This window comes from Lobosporangium transversale (genome assembly GCF_002105155.1).
Source record: "Lobosporangium transversale strain NRRL 3116 chromosome Unknown BCR41scaffold_28, whole genome shotgun sequence".
In the NCBI taxonomy this organism is placed as follows: domain Eukaryota; kingdom Fungi; phylum Mortierellomycota; class Mortierellomycetes; order Mortierellales; family Mortierellaceae; genus Lobosporangium; species Lobosporangium transversale.
This window is the reverse complement of record NW_019029006.1, coordinates 329392-348042: the sequence shown is the minus strand read 5'-3', so window position 1 is coordinate 348042 and position 18651 is coordinate 329392. Positions and strand designations below refer to the sequence as shown.

Sequence of the window (18651 nt, the reverse complement as noted above, 5' to 3'; positions counted from 1 at the left end):
AGCCGATTTCGCACGTGTACCTAGATACCTGCTTACGTCATATATATATGTGACGTAATTTTAGCGACTTTTGAGCTACATCTCATAATGAGGATACGCGTACTTGACATGCAAAAAACTTCAACTAAATGAAGATTTCACATTATTTGCCTTTTTACCTTACTCATTCAACTTGCCATTAACAAGCTCATTCACAGCTTTATTAGTAAACGAAAAAAAAAAAAAAAAAAAAAGGAAAAGAGAACAGGAGAAAAAAAATATAAAGCACAATGGCATCGACATCTGTATCCCAAACAAACCCAGACGACCCCAGAACGACTGCCCTCAACAACTACCGCAAGAAGCTGCTGGAGCATCGTGAAATGGAGGCCAAGCTTAAAGATTGTATGTTTTTACTGATACTCCCTGTTGTGGCCACCCAAGCGACTGCAAGGCATTGAGCTACAAGGCTCTTTATTATGTTCTTTAAATGAAAAAAGCTGTTATGGATACAAAGGGAAGAATGATGAGAGATAGCAGATCAATGGAAACTAATACTTTTGTCTCTTCATTATCATCCTAATAACATTCCCATATCCACATAAAAGTGCGCTTGGGTCTCAGGGATTTAGAACGTGCTTTTGACAAGTCAGAGGACGATATCAAGGCACTTCAGAGTGTGGGCCAAATTATCGGATCAGTTTTGAAGCAGCTGGATGAGGATCGGTGTAAGTAATAAGCTTGCGTTGAGTTTGCCTTTTTTTCCCTCTTTCTTTTTTTATATATACTTTTATTATTATTATTATTATTATTATTATTCTTGTTTATAATCATTTCCATGGATGAAAAGAGCATCTTCATGTAAAAAGAATGTTGTATGCAGAAGCTTTATCTTTCAATCAATATGAGTAAAAAAAAAAAAAAAGGTCTCTTGATATGATTATTGACTTTTTTTTTTTTTTTGCTCATAACCTGCCTACTAGTTATCATCAAAGCTGCGAGTGGACCTCGTTATGTGGTTGGATGTAGAAATAAGTTGGATAAGTCAAAGTTGAAATTGGGAACCCGTGTTGCGCTAGATATGACTACGTTCACGATCATGAGGATGCTTCCACGAGAGGTTGACCCTATGGTCTACAGCATGGGTATGGAAGATCCTGGATCCATCAGTTTTGCAGGTATCGGAGGTCTTAGTGAGCAGATCAGAGAACTTCGTGAGGTGAGTCTTTTTTTTTCCTCATAAAAAAAAAAAAGCTTTCATTCAAATTATTTTGCTCATTGATGTTTCGCTCTACGCGTTTGATGAAACAAATGGCTAGGTTATTGAGCTTCCATTGATGAACCCTGAGCTGTTTGTACGTGTGGGAATCAAGCCTCCTAAGGGAGTGTTATTGTACGGACCTCCGGGAACTGGTAAGACTTTGCTGGCCCGTGCTGTCGCAAGTACTCTGGAAACCAACTTTTTGAAGGTTGTCTCATCTGCCATTGTTGACAAGTATATCGGAGAGAGTGCTAGGGTTGTCAGAGAAATGTTTGGTAAGGACGAGGAAACTTATTGCATTCGAACGAAACGTGTGAAGCAAGAAGCCCAGCTTTCGTTTCCAATAGCCTTCATTTTAGATCTAACATGTTTGTTTGTGCTTTGATGTTCATTGTACATATTATTATTATTATTGTTATTATTATTTTTAAAATTTGATCTTTTTTAGCATATGCCAGGGAACACGAGCCATGCATTATCTTCATGGACGAAATTGATGCGATTGGAGGAAGGCGTTTTTCAGAAGGAAGTTCCTCGGATCGTGAGATTCAACGTACGCTGATGGAGTTGTTGAACCAAATGGATGGGTTTGATCATTTGGGACAAACAAAGCTGATCATGGCCACAAACCGTCCTGATACATTGGATCCTGCGCTGTTGAGACCTGGACGTTTGGATCGTAAGATTGAGATTCCATTGCCTAATGAGCAGGGAAGAATGGAGATTTTGAAGATTCACGCACTTGGTATTACGAAGCAAGGTGAAATTGGTAAGTTTTTTTTTTTTTTTTTTTTTTTTTGTTTAAATACCTTCTCTACGCCGTTTGTTCTGACGGGATTATTTCTTTCAAAAAAATTTTTTTTTTTAAAAAAAAAAAAAAAAAAAAAAAAAAAAAAGATTACGAAGCAGTGGTTAAACTGTCAGACGGCTTCAATGGCGCAGATATCCGCAACATTTGCACAGAGGCAGGCATGTTTGCGATTCGTGAGGAACGAGACTATGTTGTCCAGGAAGATTTTATGAAGGCTGTTCGTAAGGTAGCGGATGCTAAGAAGCTTGAGGGCAAGTTGGATTATGAAAAGATCTAGGCTCTTTAATCATTTAAATAGAACACTTGATGGAAAGCTGCAAAAAGAAAAAAAAAAAAAAAAAAAGAGAATAAAAAATAAAAAAAAAGTACACGCATGTCTGTCCATGGATTTGTAACAGAATTTTTTTTTTTTTTTTTTTTTTTTTTTTTTTTGTTTCATGTGAATGTATCATCTGTATCGTGTGATAACTCTTGCATTCAAAAAAAAAAAAAAAAAAAAAAAAGTATAATAACACTCCCTGTCAGTCCAAGAGCATCTTCATGCGCGGTTTTTTTTTTTTTTTTTTTTTCCCTCTTAGTGTCTGGAGCAGAAGCCCAGGGTCTTTTTAATCATTTTGAGTTGGAATCGGAGATCTGTATGAAGGTACGAAAGTTTGCTTGCTTATCTCATCCCATTCTGTCCAGAGACACAAACATGTTGAAGAGCCTATTGACAATTGATATTTCCATCTTTTTCAACATTAAAATTTTATGTGCCAAAAAAAAAAAAAAAAAAAGGAGAAAGGACAAGTCTCTGTTGCACAATCTATAATCACTTTTCTTTAAAAAAAAAAAAAAAAAGATCCTTATCACGGAGGCATGTGCGGTTGGAATGAAGACGAGGAAGGACCTGAGCTAAAGGGAAGGAGTGATTTCAGTGATTATATTTAAACAGAGAACGAAAGCATTTTTTAACGGCAGTGCAAAAAAAAGAAAAAAGAAAAAAAAAAAGGGTCTTCCTCTACAGCCGAGACGTGATGCGCATGAATCACAAATGAGCACACGCACACATGGCGCACATCACACACACACGTAGCACACATCTAGCACACATCTAGCGCACATTGCGCGGTGGTTGTTCCTTTTCGGGACAATCTAGAGATTGAAAGGATTGAAAGATGAGCGTACATTTATTTTCTTCGTGTTCACTGTTTTAGTATTCATGTGTATGTGTATGTGTATGTGTATACTATATATTATATATATGCAATTTGCTTGGTGGTTAATGTTTGACAAATCTATAATTATTATTATAAATGTATATATATATATTATACAAAGTTCATGTGTGCAGTGCGAGATAGAAGCTACAAGTTTATATACATGTTTACTCCTGGTGAGGTGTGTGGATGTGGGTAGAAGTGTGGGAATGAATGAAAATATAGAAACGTCAATTGACTCTAAGCGATATTAAATAATGAAAGACAAGGTCTCACATGAACATTCCAATTATGCTTAATCAATAATCAACTAATCATCTTTTGGTAGAATGAATAGAGTAGAGTAACAGGAACGAACACTGATCACTTTTTTTTTTTTTTTTTTTTTTTTTTGGGACTAAAACAAAAACGACAACGATGATGACAATTGGCACAGATGTCCCCCCATTGTTCATGAATGATTGTGATTGTGGTGCTTTTTTTTTTTTTTTTCTTTATTATTATTTAAAAATAGCAGCGCCGATTGAGGTTGCTTGAAAGCCATGAAACCCATCAAGCGTGTGTTAAATCATCTCTTCTTGTTTGTTACTTTTGGTCTGTTTGGGTTTTCAGCCAGACCTCAATACGCAATGCAAAGAAAAAGTCAACAATTACGCCCATTTTTCTTTTTTTTTTTTTCTTTCCATCTCTTTCCTGTTTCCTAACACTTCTCTATTTATTCTTTTACAATTACAGATTCACTCTCTCAATTCTTTCTCCTTCAACCCACTACCCCCCCCCCCCCCACCTCCTCTCCACATACATTTCACTCATTCGTTTTGAATCTACCTCACCTCTTCCAATCATTCTTATTATTTGATTCGTCTCTTCTCCTTTCACACGCGTGCGGCACTCCTCTCTCTGCCTTTCCTTCTGGGCTAAATCTGTATGTCCACTCTCTCACTCTTCAACAATCCTTTCATCCTTGACCGATTATCTTTTGCTCTTCAAACTCGCGTACTCATCACTTGCACACTTTTTGAAACCACAACTTCTCACTCTTTACAATTACCATTTTTTTTTTTTTTTCATTGGATCGCATTGCCTTTTTGCACACTTCTCACTTCCGGCTGTGTATTATTCTTTAGACAGTGGCTTTTTTTTTTTTTTTTTTTTTTTTTTTTTTTTCTTTTGAAGGGCATTGTTGTCCCTGTCTTATGTCACCATTGATGCCATCGTACAACAATCACACTACAACTAAACACATGGAGACAGACAATATCCAATCGTATCAAAAAGAAAGAGAGAGAAGGAAATGATGTATTATGTGTATGCTCTCAAATGTTTGTCGTATCGTCATTGATCCTCCTCGGATAACCTAGAATAACTAAACACCACACCTACAGCAAACACACCAGAGCTCATTACGTGCTCGGACCATCCTATGCATCAATTCCCGAATATGTGGCACAGTGGATGCGTTTGGAATATATTTTATTTGGTCGATTGATGTTGTTTGGATGAGAACAGATTGTCAAGCAATTCACATTGCAAGTGTATGAATGTGTGTGTGTGTGTGTGTGTGTGTGTGTGAATGAATGAATGTGTGTGTGTGTGTGTGTATGTATTAAATATACGAGTATATATATATATATATATATATAAACATACATGGGGTAAAGTAAAGAGGGTGAGAAAGAGTGTGTGATGATGGTTCCAATCTCATACCAAAATTATCTGTTCCACGATGGTTTTTCTATTATCACTATTGCTTTTATTATTTGGATGTGTTTCATGTTCTGCAAGGATAAGGAACTGCTCAGTCCCCCCCTCTGCACCCGCAACCATCCAAACAGATATCCCTCCCCGCGTCATCCTCTCTCTCTCTTTCTCCTTTTCCTTTCTTTTCTCTTTTTCTTTTTTTTTCTTTTTCCTCTACGCTGTAGCCTCACATTTCCTCCCATCTTCCCCCTCTTTCACCCAGCCTCACTCTCACATCATTCTTCCTTTCCTACTTTTCACTTTTTCTTTTCATTTACCTGTCCCTTTTCTCAAATCTCCTGTATCTCCTCATCTTTTCCAATAGCCAATCTGATTCTAATTATCCTTCTATTCCTTTGATCTTTTTGTTTGTTTACATCAACCAGCAAAACAGGCACCAGTTGCATTTTGATTCCAGTACGACTACTTTCCACACTTTAGTCTTTTTTACCCTATTCGTCTCGACCTCGACTCGACCTTGACTCGACCCTGCGTTCGATCAATCAGCATTGGTTAACCTCAAGAATAAGCACGCCTTTTCAGGATTTTAAACGACAGATCTATACACAGTCATAAACATATAAATACATACAGATAAAGACAAAGAACTGATTAATGGCGACAAACAACAGTTTTGCGTCGTTTCGTCTGCGACAAACAAGATCCTCTTGGGCTATCGCCTTCTTCTCAGTTGTCCTTCTTCTATCTGTTGCAATCGGGAGAGCCGAGGCTGTAGATTCTTGTCCAAACTGCGGGAATGCAGACGCTATTCTCAAACCATGTAATACTGAATTGAAAATGGAAACCTGGCCAGGGGTCCTTGTTTACCAGTAAGTGATTGTTTTTTTTTTATTTATTTTTTATTTTTTATTTTTTTATTTTGCTGTTCTAATAACAGTCGAAAAAGACATACTTTGATAAAAGTCAATTAACATGCTTGCTTGTTTTTGTTCATTTTTCTATGTTATAAGGCCTACTTTGGAACAGGCTCCTTGTGCATGTAACCAAAACTATTATGATCAGGTACGCCTTTTTTTTTTTTTTTTTTTTTTCTTTTTCTTACTCGACTGTTGTCTCTACAGTCATTTAACTTTTGCTTTTTTTTTTTTTTTTTTTTTTTGTTATTATGGTTAAGCTAACTTGTTATTATTCGCGGTTCAATCCATTAGATGGTTGGTTGTTTAAAGTGTCAATCGTCTGAATCTGCTCATTACAGTGTCAAAGATCAGAAAGGATATGAGCTTGTCTGTCTTTCGTTTGGTCAAAAATGGCAGGAAATTTACTTTCCTTCCTCCTCAACAACGGCGGCTGCCCCAACGACTACTACAACCGCGACTACAGCCACCATCGGCAGTGGCGGCAATGGAGGCGCAACTATCCCAACATCAATCGACAGTAACCCTACGGCGGGTGACAAGATCTCAAGTGGTCATGTGAATAGTAATTTGTCATCTGGGGCCGTTGCAGGAATTGTTGTGTCAATAATTGCACTGATCGTGGCCTTGTCTGTGGCGGGTTATGTATGGAGGCGTAGAAGAAGAGACCGAGCGCACGAGGCAGGAGACCTGGATGAATTCAAGTACAGGGATACACAATCAGATACATATATGGAAGCTGCTTTGCCACAATACACCGGCATGATCCAACCGGCGTTGCCACCAATCTCGAAAGTCTCGTAAGTTTTTTTTTTTTTTTTTTTTTTTTTTGTATATATTATACAAGATTATGGGCATTCGCCGTCTAACTCTCTCGCCTTCCTTATTATACAATTGGTTTTTTAGGAATTTACGTGTCATGAACCCAGACAGCGACGATGACGATATGGTAAATGCAGCGGGACTTCGTCGTAACCCAAGTGCACCGCAACAAAGCTTTGAAGTCCGTCGAACCTCTTCGCCGGGATGGCGCCGCGGCAGCTTCGACGATGATTAAATAGAAAGACTTTTTTAAAAAATTTATACTAACTGTTCCTGTACTCTTTCTTTCTTTCTTTCCACCTAATTTTTCAGCTCATACTATTTTGTCGCTCGCATCGTAACATATTCACTCTTTTTTTTTTTTTTTTTTCTTTTTATTTTCCTTTTTTCTTTTCTTTTTTTCTTTTTCTTTTTTTTTTTTTTTTTTTCTTAAAAAAATATTTTTTTAATCTCTTTTATCTTGTATGTCTTAATATCAGACACATTAAAAAAAAAAAAAAAAAAAAAAAGGATTGGGCATGAATGAGAGAACATTAATATATTTGAGGCGTTTGCCTTCTCTCACTTCTGAAAAAAGAGGAAAAAAAAAAAAGAAAAAAAAAACAATAAAAAAAATGGACTTGTAGATATCAAACAATATGATCTATTACATCCGCTTTGTTATTAACATTATCCTGAATACGGATCGATGACTAAAAGAGATGTATAATTGATAAGAGAAAGCCAAAAAAAAAAAAAAAAAAAAAAAAAACAATACGCGCAACAAGTTACACATTTTGAATATCATACACATAGATCGGAAATGTTCGAGATCTGAAAAATTCAGAAAGTTGGTCACTTTTCTCTCAATGATGACAAAGATATGAGACATCCTTACAAAAAAAAAAAAAAAAAAACGTGGTTCCATCAGGGTTAATTGAATGTTTTATTCACAAGTAATCCAATGGCTTTATTTTTCTTATTTTTTTTTTTTCCCTCTTTGAATCGAAAAGCCCTAATTAGTGTCTCATTCTTTTATTATTCTGAATAAGCTTGTTTCTATTCTACTTTTTCCTCCTCCCTAGAAAAGATTGGATGTCGTAACTCTGTACACCATCAAAGACAATACAGGCGTACAAAAGTAATCAATTATTTCTAATATTTTAGATAAAGAAAAATCGAATGATCATTGGGAGACCTGCAGCATGCGGTTTGGTGCCTGTAGATGATTGCTATTGGTTGAAATGGACAGGTAGTTGGCATCAAAGGATAAGGACGTTGGTCTAAATGTAAAGTGTCCGCGCTCAGATCAATTTTAGGTTTTACTCTCACTATCATCTTTGTATTGGAATAGCACAATTCAAGGGAACCGTGCCCCGCAAAAGAGAGAATGTGACACCGTAAGGAGGCTCAAGGGAAACATTGGATATTCTCCGGTATTGGCGGAAAAAAAAATTAATTGATAAATAGCGATATAACTCACGTATCGCCACTACACCATGCAAAGGCATTGACATGTTTATCAGAAACCGAAACCGACGATGCGAGACATCTCGATCCATTGTATCCTTGTGTACCCCCCGAAGGGTAACACACGACACGATGGCAAGAGCAAGCTTCAGGCACGAAGTTCTATGAGCTGAACGAGCTATCTGACTGATTATCAAAGGTTCAGGTCATCCGCGGCTTTTTCGAATGCCTCTTCCCTTGTAGGACAAATATAAATACCTCGGTGATCACCCATTAAAGAAGAGAATTACTCGCACATCTCAAAGCCCTCGAACCCTCCTACCCTTCGCTCCTCTCCTATTCCTGGGTCCCCTCAACTTCAAAAGTCATCTTTCGTATCCCTCCAACACAAACCAATAATACTAATAATATTAATGAAGGCTCAAACATATCTCGCCGGACTTGTCCTCATCATCACCGCTGTCCAGGCACTACCTATCACACATGAAGCATATGGTTTCGGTCGCAACCTTCCTGCTATGAAGTTGGAGCCAGAGGCTCAGTTTGCTGGCAGCGATCGTCATCTCTCAGTCATGGACAAAGAGCCAGAAGCCAGTTGGGGAATCGGTCGTCACCTCACAGTTGTGAACTTGGAGGAGGACATCGCTAAAGTCAAAGACGATCAAGAAGCTAATTTTGCCAACCACATTTACCGTCCTGTCATGAATCTCGACCAAGAAGCCTAATCCAATCCTAGCTTCGCCAGCCTAGTTCACAATTTCTTGGACGGTACATGAACCTCTAAAAAAAAAAAAAAAAAAAAATCTAATATTTTTATACAACCTAATCACTTCCTTCTACCATACATTGTACTTAGTCTCATACCCACTCCTGCATTGTAATATTATATATATAATATCTATTCATTAAAAAATAAAATAAAATAAAATAAAGGGGCAACTCACCCACACTCATTACTCCTATTAAAAATAAATAAATAAATACGACTTTGATTTCATTTTTAAGTAACTGGGCCCTATCCTTGTTTGATACTTCGTGCTAGTCTACGGGCGACAAAGGCAGCCTAGACATCAAGATTTTCGTTTATATTTGCAATGATATCTTTTCGACGCATATAGCACCGTTAAGGACTGTGACTCCTTGTGGCTTCGGTCAAAGCTGTGTTAAAATTCAATAGCAAAAAATAAATAAATATATAAAAAAAGGAACAGAAGTAGGAAAAAACAACTAGGGTTATAGAGGGTTATAGAAGATAAATTTGTAGTTCATCGAGAATCAAGAAAACATTTTCTTCGTATTGAACTGTGCAATATGCCATAGAGATTCCTTGGCATGAGCAAAGAGCCTAACCCGGCCTGTATATCCTGCGCGTGCGGTATTTCTGATGGTGCGACATGAAAGAATGATCATCGGGGAAGGATTCATCGCATCGTGGGCACTTGATTTCTAGGTCATCTTCATTATCAGCTGGATTGTTGCATAGCTCCATCTTTATCTCTTTTGGATATGAAAAGGACATGCAGGCGTGAATGAATGACAATGATCAAACGATCGTCCTTTTAATGATCGCTCGTAATGTCATTAAATACTGGTTAAGGAGCTCTTATATCACATTGTGAAGCATCCTCGGTTTCCACCACAAAGATTGGATGGGAAGATTGTCCCAAAAGGATGTGGGTTGTTCTGCAGACAAAGTACGGTGCATTCAAGAAGGTTTCACTGGGTGCTCTGGCTGTCCTTGCTAGAGGTTGAAGCATGTTGTTTTCCCGAGTGTTAATATTCCAGTTACTGGGCTGTCCAGTGATCTCTCGGACAGCCGCTGCCTTGAAAGACGGAATCTGTGGCATCAAATGCAAAATGGCTAATAGGATCATTTTCGGTTCCTGACACATTGGTTTTGAGTCGGTCGTCCGAGCTGATCGAATGTATGGACAAAGCCTGGATGGTATTTAGCGGGATATAAATTGAAGGCGTGGATGCCATGGATAGGTGGATAGGTTCTTTTTTCTTTTCTTTTCTTTTCTTTTCTTTTCTTTTCTTTTGATAACAAAGTGCCTCAGGGACATGGGGTTTATTTCTGCACTCTATGGACAAAGTGTCTCGGACCTCAATGTCATGGATAAGTGGCCGTGATGGGGTTTTTTTGAGTATCTGATGTTTTATCATGATCATTACCACCATGTGAGTCGTGAACTTCCGTACAAGCGCTCGATGTCCAAAGAAAACACATCCGTACACCCCATTTATGACTTGTCTATCATCTTAACAGTAAATGTGCCTTTTTGATCAGAGAATTTGCTTTTTGGACGCTTTTATTACACTCTCATGTGAGGAAGATCCCTTTACTCGGAGAAGATGGCGCTACGGAGAAACGATCATATAGTAAGTATGTCAGATCGAACACACAGCTAGAGAGAGGGATACTTTATTTAACGCTGAGGATCGCACTTGAGGAAAGGCATTCATTCATCTTCAAGAGCTGAATATCTTCTATTTGAAGCTATTTGTGTTCATCTTTTCCTTTTTGTTTATAAATAATTTCGGTTAGACTTTGAGATGAGTCCCTCGTGGGCAGCTCGAAGTGACTTTATGTTTATGCACCTTGCATGTGATAAAATTACGTCTCTTCTTCCCCCACGGGGAATATGCATCAACTCAATTGATTGGGAAGCGAGCCATCATAAAGCGAACGTATTTTTTTTTCACACTTCTTTACATTCATCTCAGTTTTCTTAATTTCTTTTTTTTTCTTTTTTTTTCTTTCTTTTTCTTTTTTTATCTTCTTCATTTCTTCTTCCTCTCTGTAACACTCAAAGCACAAATACCTCAAATGGCTGATACTCTTCGTTTCGACGGACGCGTTGTGATCGTCACTGGCGCTGGTGGTGGACTCGGTCGCTCCCACGCCCTCTTCTTTGGCTCCCGTGGTGCTTCCGTTGTTGTTAACGATCTCGGTGGCTCCCACACTGGCGAGGGTGCCTCGTCTCGTGCTGCCGATGTTGTTGTGGAGGAGATCCGTGCTGCTGGAGGCAAGGCCGTTCCAAATTACGATTCTGTCTTGGATGGCGACAAGATCATAGAGACTGCCATGAAGGCCTTCGGTCGTGTGGACATCGTCATCAACAACGCTGGTATCCTCAAGGATGTCTCATTCGCTCGCATGACCGACCAGCAATGGGATGCTATCTTCCGGGTCCACGTCGATGGTGCTTACAAGGTCACCAAGGCCGCATGGCCTATCTTCAGAAAGCAGAAGTTTGGACGTGTTATTAACACCAGTATGTCATCTTTTGATCAACTTTGTGCTTTTTTCTATTGATGAAGTCCCAGAATCTAACTTTACGTTCGAATTTATACTGATTCTATGTATCAGCTTCCGCTGCCGGTATCTACGGAAACTTCGGTAAGAGGAAGGAGTCAATATGAGGCAACATCATCATGAGACTGTGATCTCTAAAACATTTCACTGACCTTTGTTCTTTGTTTCCTCGATCATGTGCATGTGAAACTATAGGTCAAGCCAACTACTCTGCTGCCAAGTTGGCCCTCGTCGGTTTCACCAGAACCTTGGCCCTTGAGGGAAAGAAGGACAACATTCACTGCAACGTAATTGCACCCATTGCAGCATCACGTATGACTGAGACAGTTCTTCCTCCTGATATGCTCGCTTCCTTGAAGCCTGAGATGGTCACTCCATTGGTCGCTTATCTCTGTCACGAGGATACCAAGGAGAATGGATCTCTCTTCGAGGTCGGAGCTGGTTTCATTGGCAAGCTCCGCTGGGAGCGCACTGGAGGTCACGGCTTCCCCATCAACAAACCTCTTTTGCCTGAGCATATCAAAGAGAAGTGGGCCAAGATCATCGACTTTGAGGATGGACGTGCTACCCACCCAGATTCGACTCAGGAATCGATGGAGAGCATCATGGCTAACTTTGAGAATGTCTCTGAGGGCGAGCCTCAGCCTGGCGTTGATGTTGTCGCCAGCACTCCTGCTGGCGCTGGCGCTGGCGCTCCTATCCCTGATAGCGAGTTCAAGTCGGCTGCTGCCTTTGAGCAGATCAAGAGTGGAATTGACGCCATGTCTTCAGCTGAGCGCCAGGCTCAGGTCAAAAAGGTTAAGGCTGTCTTCCAGTTCGAGCTTACTAACGAAGCCGGTAAGACTGCGACCTACCATGTCGATCTCAAGAATGGTGAGGGATCTGTTGGTCCTGGCCCCGCAAAGGGAAAGGCTGATGTTGTGATTACCACAAAGGACGATGTCTTTGTTGACCTCGCCTCCGGCAAGGCCAATGCTCAGAAGTTATTCATGTCTGGACAGATCAAGGTCAAGGGCCAGGTCATGCTCGCCACCAAGCTCGGTGACATCCTCAAGGCTAACAAGTCTAAGCTGTAAAAAAAAAAAAAAAAAAAAAACAATTAACGATCAAAGCCAACCATTAGAGTAGTATATATTTCATTAAAACACTGTAACACCTACAAAAAAGGCATCCATTGAATCGTGACTCTCTCAATCTGGTGAATTTATCCATAATCAATTTGACAGTTGTCAAGATGATTCATTCATCATCCATTTAATGTCAAACATGGCATTGCCTCTGATGTCGCATGAAATCAAGCCTATTCTCCATGGTAAATATAAAAATATATCAGCGACAAAGATTTGAAATGCTCTTTTTTTTATTTTATTTTATTTTTTCTTCTACTCACTACACTGCTCCTTTTTCGAGCCATTAATAGTTGAGGTGAGGTTAACCCCATCATGTTCGGTGCCATATCACATCATGCGTGAGTGTATCAGGCATTTCTTGATCACCACCAAAAATACACTGACATGTTTTGAGGAGATCAGCGATATCCACGACAGTGAAGTCGAGTATATTCGTACATTTGTGGAACGAATCTGGATCGGAGAGTGTACTGGATTTAGATATGGATCAAGGGTACAATCCCCAACCCACATGCCACAGATCGGTTCCAGAATAACACCAGGGAATGAACAAGAAGGAAAAGACGCTAGCCCTACAACCAGTCAAAATCTGAATGATGTTGAACAACCTGAGGATCAGACTTATGTGGTGAAGGAAGTAAATTTACAAATTCATGTCTACCAAATGCAAAGTCATGGAGCCATGGAAGAGGAGTATGATAATATGAACGATGGTGGTGTCGAGTCGGGCGAAACTGTAGTAACGGCACAACATTGGGATCTTCCTTGCGAAGAGTTTGATGGCGTTTGGGACAGGTAAGTGCAAGGAGTATGAATTAATTACTTTTCACTCATTTTTCTAAAAGAAAATGGAATATCTAACTTTTTTTTTTTTTTTTTTTTTTTTTTTTTTCATGATACCTAGTTTGATTTTTGAAGATCAACTTCAACTCAAATTGTTGGATTATATCCGGACGACGCTCCTGTTTTCAGACAAGAATGTGAATCCTGAACTCATTTCATGGAACAGGTGCGGGGCAAAATATTAACGATATCTCTCTCTCTCTCTTTTTTTTTTTTTTTTTTTTTTTTTTTTTTAAATTTTTTTTCGGTCGTCCATCGTTATTTACTATTTTACTATTATTATTATTTTATTAGGGTTGTACTGCTCTATGGGCCTCCTGGTACTGGAAAGACATCTCTATGCCGAGGTCTCGCTCAAAAGTTATCAATCCGACTCCAACAAAGGTAACCAACAATGCAAACTATCCAATTTTTTTTTTTTTTTTTTTTTTTTATCTTTTTATATACATATATATATATGGCGTTTAATAGACATTGACAAAAGAAAAAAAAAAAAAAAAATTAAATAAATAAATAAAAACGACATTCTGTTAGATATCGGTATGGCAAATTGATTGAAATCAACAGCCATAGTCTGTTCAGTAAATGGTTTTCAGAAAGTGGTAAAATGGTTCAGCGAATGTTTAATCAAATCTGGCGACTAGTTGAAGATGATGGTGCTTTTGTTTGTGTGCTTATTGGTAAGTTTATTGCTGTCGCTATCACTGTTTTCCACGATAGAAAAAGCAGATCGCAAATGCTACCCTTTCAGTAACCGTCAGACTAAGAGAAACACTATATATTATATTTCACAAATCTTCAATAGATGAGGTGGAAAGCTTAGCTGCTGCGCGAAAAGCTGCGCTATCCGGGAGTGAGCCGTCAGATTCAATAAGGGTATGGAGGATAGTCAGCATAGGTATTGGGCATTGTTTATTCATTTTGGGGGATAGGCGACCGTCTCCTATAAAGACTGACTAGGATCTCTATCTTATATTATATTTTCACCGAACTTAGGTTGTGAACGCTCTGCTCACTCAAATTGACCGCCTCAGAAAGCAGAAAAATGTCCTAATTCTATCCACTACAAATATTACCGAAGCCATTGGTAATAGGGGAGCATTGATATTTGACGAAGCTAAAGTAGTAGATTGCGTGCCAGTAATGCAAAAAAAAAAAAAAAAAAAAAAAAAAACTGTTTTGACCACTATGCTCTACGTTGTATGCACTTAGATATTGCCTTCATTGATCGAGCCGATATCAAAATGTACATTGGTCCCCCTACTCAAGCGGTCATTTACAGCATATTAAATTCGACTCTCGAGGAATTGCAGCGTGTAGGTATCATAGAGCCCAAGGTAAGGGAAAAAAAAAAAAAAAAAAAAAAAAAAGATTCATGGACTCAATAAGCAATCAATGTCAGTGAGGTAAATTATATGCTTACAAAAACAACTGCATAGACATCGTTGATGAGTTGGGCGACCTTTCAGCGCCAAGAAAGCTCACAGATGCAGGACAGCCACTTGAGCCAGAGGCTACGGATAGCCCATTCGCTCTACGAAATCGCTAGTGTGGGACAAGGGTTGAGTGGCCGCGCTATTCGTAAACTTCCTTTCCTTGCTCACGCAGGATACATACAGGTAGGTCTTGTAAGGAGATATTAAGATAGGAAGGTTTTCTCATTCGACTAATGCAGTGCCCTAACTAACTATCTAACTTTTTTATTTTTTATTTTTTTTACTTTTTTATTAAATTTCCACGCAGTCTGACACGGTTTCACTAGAGACATTTCTGGAAGCATTGTATCTTGCCATTAAGGATGAGAAGGCATCAGTATTAAGACTAGACGCAATACATAATGGTATTTAATGATTAAGGAAATACATGATTAAAGCGAGGGACTGTGCCTGGCATATGAAACTCACTGAGGCACTGAAATTGCGCTCAGCAAGCGATTAGTATCAGGTTTTTTCGATCTCGAGCAATTAGAAAGTTCGCGTTCACATGGACCAAAACGGTCTTGTGAAGAGAAGTGTTGAATTGCCCGATTGGCAGACCTAAAGCAAGCACAAAAACTGTGCAAGCAGGTCGCCCAAAAAAAACATACGAATATGCTTTAGAGAATCCAAAACGAAAAAAAAAAAATCTTTATTTGAGGGGATGGGACTGGTTTCAGAGAAAGATCGTATCTTAACCTCTCCTAACATTCAGACTTATTCTTGGGATCTTTTATTTTCTATTCGAGAAAAAGAGGCCGAAATTCGTTCATAATTCTGAGTAATAGAGACTGGTTTTTTTTTTTTATTCGAGCTCAAAAATAAACTCTGGTCCTACGCGATCTGTTGGTACCAGCAGCATCTTTTCATTACTACTAACATCATTGCCTTCTACGAGTAAGAGATAGAGCTTCTATCATAAGTATCTGCACATGTTTATGTGCATTCACCAGGGAAAACTTGCTACTTCCAGCTCGTTCAAGCAGTTAAGCCGATCCAACATTCGAAAACATGTTATGTACACTCTTAAATGCCCTCAACGTCAAAGAGTTGGACAGAGGCAAAATGGTCTCTTTGCTAGAGCATTGTCATTGTCTTCGCTGTCATCACTCATAAACAATAAAGCTGCATTATAGCTTGAGTACAGGGTATATATCCTAATGATGTTGATATAAGATTATCCAAACTCCCTGCCGCCCTCGGTTACATTGTCAAAATCATAGATTGTATGAAGTCCATATCGACTTTAGAATTTTTCCTTAAAGCCTCGGAACCGATGCCACCCCAAATACCAATGATAAACTTACGATGGGCAATGTTGGCACGGATATTCTATTTGAAATCGAGCAAGTTATAGGCCATTGAAAAGAAGATCTTTGAAATAATTGTACAGCTTGTACAAGGCCACCAACATCGCCAATGTCACAATGCTTTGTGATCAACTTCCTTTGATCAAATAGCTTTCAATGCATCTTTCGACCAAATATTTGGGAAACAGATAAAACACCATGCCATACATTCAGTAAAATTTATCTTGTTGTTCTGGTAATTCCTCAAGATTCGGGTGTGTCCTTCTGGTTACAATGAATCAATTGAAATGAAACTTTTCTCTCTAGTTGATGGAATCAACATCAAACGCGCTCTCCATCAAAATCTCATCAGCAGACTCTGTTGACGAACTTGGGAATCAAGAAATATAAGACGTCCAACTTCGATGTTCTCGGAGTAAAAGGGCCCAAATCCATTACTATTTAAGGCCCTGTCAAAAAAGGCCAATCTGTTTCTAACGAGATATACCCTTACTTCTTAGCCCCAAAGCGCTATTTCTTGAGTTACCCAGCCCAGGAAGCTCCACTTAGCGCTGAACAAACCCCGATCAATAGCTCTGACAATTTGCTTTATTTGGTGGGCTGTGGTAAGAGTGTATTTCAACACTGGTGGATAGTATTTGGAATCAGACGACATAGACAACACCGTCTAGGCTCTCTCCATCCGTACATGGTCACGGATATAAATTGGTGTATGGATATAAAGATGATGCTACAGTTCTCTGTCGACTGGACCATAAAGTGAGTTTATAATGTCACCTTTTTACCAGACAGACCATGACCAACCACTCATTAAGGTCAAAATAAAATAAAATAAAATATGTATGCAAGTAGCGACAACTGTTGTAGAAGTAATATACGCATTAACATGGAAATAGAAAGTACCAATAAAAACATAATTCGGAGTCTTTCGGATTCAAGTATGTGTGAAGAAAGGTGATTCCAAGCATTTATTCAAGTTGCAAGTCCACTATCCTGAATCAACCATTTACTTGCGGTTGGTGAGGATACTAAATAGCAGCGTCAAGATATTTATATAAATAGCAAACATTAGAATACAAACAATAACGCTATACAAATCAGCTGCAAAAAAAAAAAAAAATAAAATAAAATAAATTACCCATCAAAACGCTGCTTGAACCAGTTCATGGTCTCATCCTTGGTAACACGGTGCTTAAGACCAATCTTGGCAACGGCGCGGCGACGCTTAGTAATACGGTTACCAGGACGGTTCATGCAGACGAAGAAGTCCATACCGTAAATACCGATGGAGGGATCGTACTTGATACCCAAGTCGATATGCTCCTGGATACCAAAGCCAAAGTTGCCGGTCTCAGAGAAGTTAGACTTCTTGAGCTCGTATTCCTTGACCTTGAGACCACGCTCCAAGATCTCCTCAGCCTTGGGGCCACGGACAGTGACGTGGACAGCAATCTTTTCGTTACGACGGATACCGAAGGTACGGACGGTGTAACGGGCTTTGGAATAGACTGGGGTCTGACCGGTCAACTGTTCCAACACCTTGGCGGCACGGGTAAGTCTGTCTCCGGACTCTCCGACACAAATGTTGAGAACGAGCTTCTCAAGGCGCAACTCGCGCATGACGTTCTTCTGCTGGGTCTGGTCTTCAGCGGACTAATTGATATAGAGAGTGCAAAATAAGACGAAGTTATTAAGACCGCAACTCAATTAGCCGCCTCCGAACCATCCGTTTCCTGAAATAAACAAGGAATAGATGGTGGGTGGTGCTTGTCCATAGTGGAGAAGGGAAGAGGAAGGATAGGAAAAATATGAATATGAAGTTCTTTTTTCCTGACTTTACTACATCCTCCATGAACAGACTGCCTTGATGGTAGTGTCATAGTCGATGCCTACTCCTATTGTCGCATTATCAATTGTAATTTTCAAGTGTTGGAGCGTGACATTAGGAAGCAGGTGAACTAGTAGTTACTAGAAATGAGATCAACAGCAGATCTGGTGATGCGACTCGAAGGTAATGGAGGTTTACTCAGATCCGATGACTTTTTCTTCTGCCCTTCATTTTTTTTTTTTTTTTGATGACAATATCGCTCAACTCTCAAACAATATTCATGTCAGAAAGAGCGAGTATTGGTTTCTCAGAAGAAATTCTCCGTTCATTTTGTCACGACAGATCGATAATGGCGGATCCTGCACATTCGATTCCCATATGAGCAGTAAGGGAGTCGGTTCTGTCATTGTCTCCATGATAATATGTCTGAATTAAGACGCATATAGTTGGAATGATCAATGGATCGATGGATTTGATAAATTGAATGATGGATTTGAACTGCGGATTGAAATCCCAAGAGACGGTGTATGTACCATGTTGGCTTGATTGATGTGAAAGAGGGAGTTCCAACAGTTTAGAAAAAGGCAAGCCAAATATGGCTGAGGTCTCC

At 39.2% G+C, this 18651-nt stretch overlaps 7 protein-coding genes across 7 annotated transcripts; 6 read left to right on the top strand and 1 right to left on the bottom strand.

The window, feature by feature from the left end:
* The first annotated feature begins 212 nt into the window (after nucleotides 1-212).
* Nucleotides 213-2370, top strand: BCR41DRAFT_357084 (26S protease regulatory subunit 10B). Its single transcript, XM_022024800.1, has 6 exons — nucleotides 213-384; nucleotides 588-707; nucleotides 963-1198; nucleotides 1299-1515; nucleotides 1689-2009; nucleotides 2138-2370. Exons 1-6 carry the CDS (start codon nucleotides 270-272, stop codon nucleotides 2326-2328), a joined length of 1200 nt encoding a protein of 399 aa, XP_021879675.1. The 5' UTR covers nucleotides 213-269; the 3' UTR covers nucleotides 2329-2370.
* A 2372-nt stretch (nucleotides 2371-4742) lies between these two features.
* Nucleotides 4743-5549, top strand: BCR41DRAFT_112226 (hypothetical protein). Its single transcript, XM_022019392.1, has one exon. It carries the CDS (start codon nucleotides 4937-4939, stop codon nucleotides 5348-5350), a length of 414 nt encoding a protein of 137 aa, XP_021879674.1. The 5' UTR covers nucleotides 4743-4936; the 3' UTR covers nucleotides 5351-5549.
* A 239-nt stretch (nucleotides 5550-5788) lies between these two features.
* BCR41DRAFT_372180 (hypothetical protein) lies at nucleotides 5789-6922 on the top strand (the record flags this gene model as incomplete). The annotated part of the gene is made up of 4 exons (XM_022026660.1): nucleotides 5789-5820; nucleotides 5962-6013; nucleotides 6160-6665; nucleotides 6772-6922. The coding sequence occupies 4 exons, from the start codon at nucleotides 5789-5791 to the stop codon at nucleotides 6920-6922; spliced, it is 741 nt and encodes a 246-aa protein (XP_021879673.1).
* A 1507-nt stretch (nucleotides 6923-8429) lies between these two features.
* On the top strand, nucleotides 8430-8939 carry BCR41DRAFT_357081 (hypothetical protein). The gene has a single exon (XM_022024799.1). It carries the CDS (start codon nucleotides 8550-8552, stop codon nucleotides 8859-8861), a length of 312 nt encoding a protein of 103 aa, XP_021879672.1. The 5' UTR covers nucleotides 8430-8549; the 3' UTR covers nucleotides 8862-8939.
* Nucleotides 8940-10858: 1919 nt separating this feature from the next.
* On the top strand, nucleotides 10859-12531 carry BCR41DRAFT_324753 (peroxisomal multifunctional enzyme; the record flags this gene model as incomplete). The annotated part of the gene is made up of 3 exons (XM_022021560.1): nucleotides 10859-11414; nucleotides 11510-11539; nucleotides 11651-12531. Exons 1-3 carry the CDS (start codon nucleotides 10967-10969, stop codon nucleotides 12529-12531), a joined length of 1359 nt encoding a protein of 452 aa, XP_021879671.1. The 5' UTR covers nucleotides 10859-10966.
* Nucleotides 12532-13096: 565 nt separating this feature from the next.
* On the top strand, nucleotides 13097-15071 carry BCR41DRAFT_308422 (P-loop containing nucleoside triphosphate hydrolase protein; the record flags this gene model as incomplete). Its single annotated transcript, XM_022020911.1, has 8 exons — nucleotides 13097-13380; nucleotides 13490-13594; nucleotides 13723-13812; nucleotides 13963-14108; nucleotides 14234-14304; nucleotides 14425-14515; nucleotides 14641-14765; nucleotides 14868-15071. The coding sequence occupies 8 exons, from the start codon at nucleotides 13097-13099 to the stop codon at nucleotides 15069-15071; spliced, it is 1116 nt and encodes a 371-aa protein (XP_021879670.1).
* A 2148-nt stretch (nucleotides 15072-17219) lies between these two features.
* On the bottom strand, nucleotides 17220-17833 carry BCR41DRAFT_372176 (ribosomal protein L5 domain-containing protein; the record flags this gene model as incomplete). The annotated part of the gene is made up of 2 exons (XM_022026659.1): nucleotides 17220-17241; nucleotides 17352-17833. 2 exons carry the CDS (start codon nucleotides 17831-17833, stop codon nucleotides 17220-17222), a joined length of 504 nt encoding a protein of 167 aa, XP_021879669.1.
* Between the last annotated feature and the right edge of the window lie 818 nt (nucleotides 17834-18651).

Bases quoted from the DNA above. Each gene is read 5' to 3' on its own strand.
- BCR41DRAFT_357084 (XM_022024800.1), top strand. From the start codon at position 270: ATGGCATCGACATCTGTATCCCAAACAAACCCAGACGACCCCAGAACG. The intron at 1,199-1,298 runs GTGAGTCTTTTT...ACAAATGGCTAG, and splicing joins AGATCAGAGAACTTCGTGAG to GTTATTGAGCTTCCATTGAT. The intron at 2,010-2,137 runs GTAAGTTTTTTT...AAAAAAAAAAAG, and splicing joins TACGAAGCAAGGTGAAATTG to ATTACGAAGCAGTGGTTAAA.
- BCR41DRAFT_357081 (XM_022024799.1), top strand. From the start codon at position 8,550: ATGAAGGCTCAAACATATCTCGCCGGACTTGTCCTCATCATCACCGCT.
- BCR41DRAFT_112226 (XM_022019392.1), top strand. From the start codon at position 4,937: ATGATGGTTCCAATCTCATACCAAAATTATCTGTTCCACGATGGTTTT.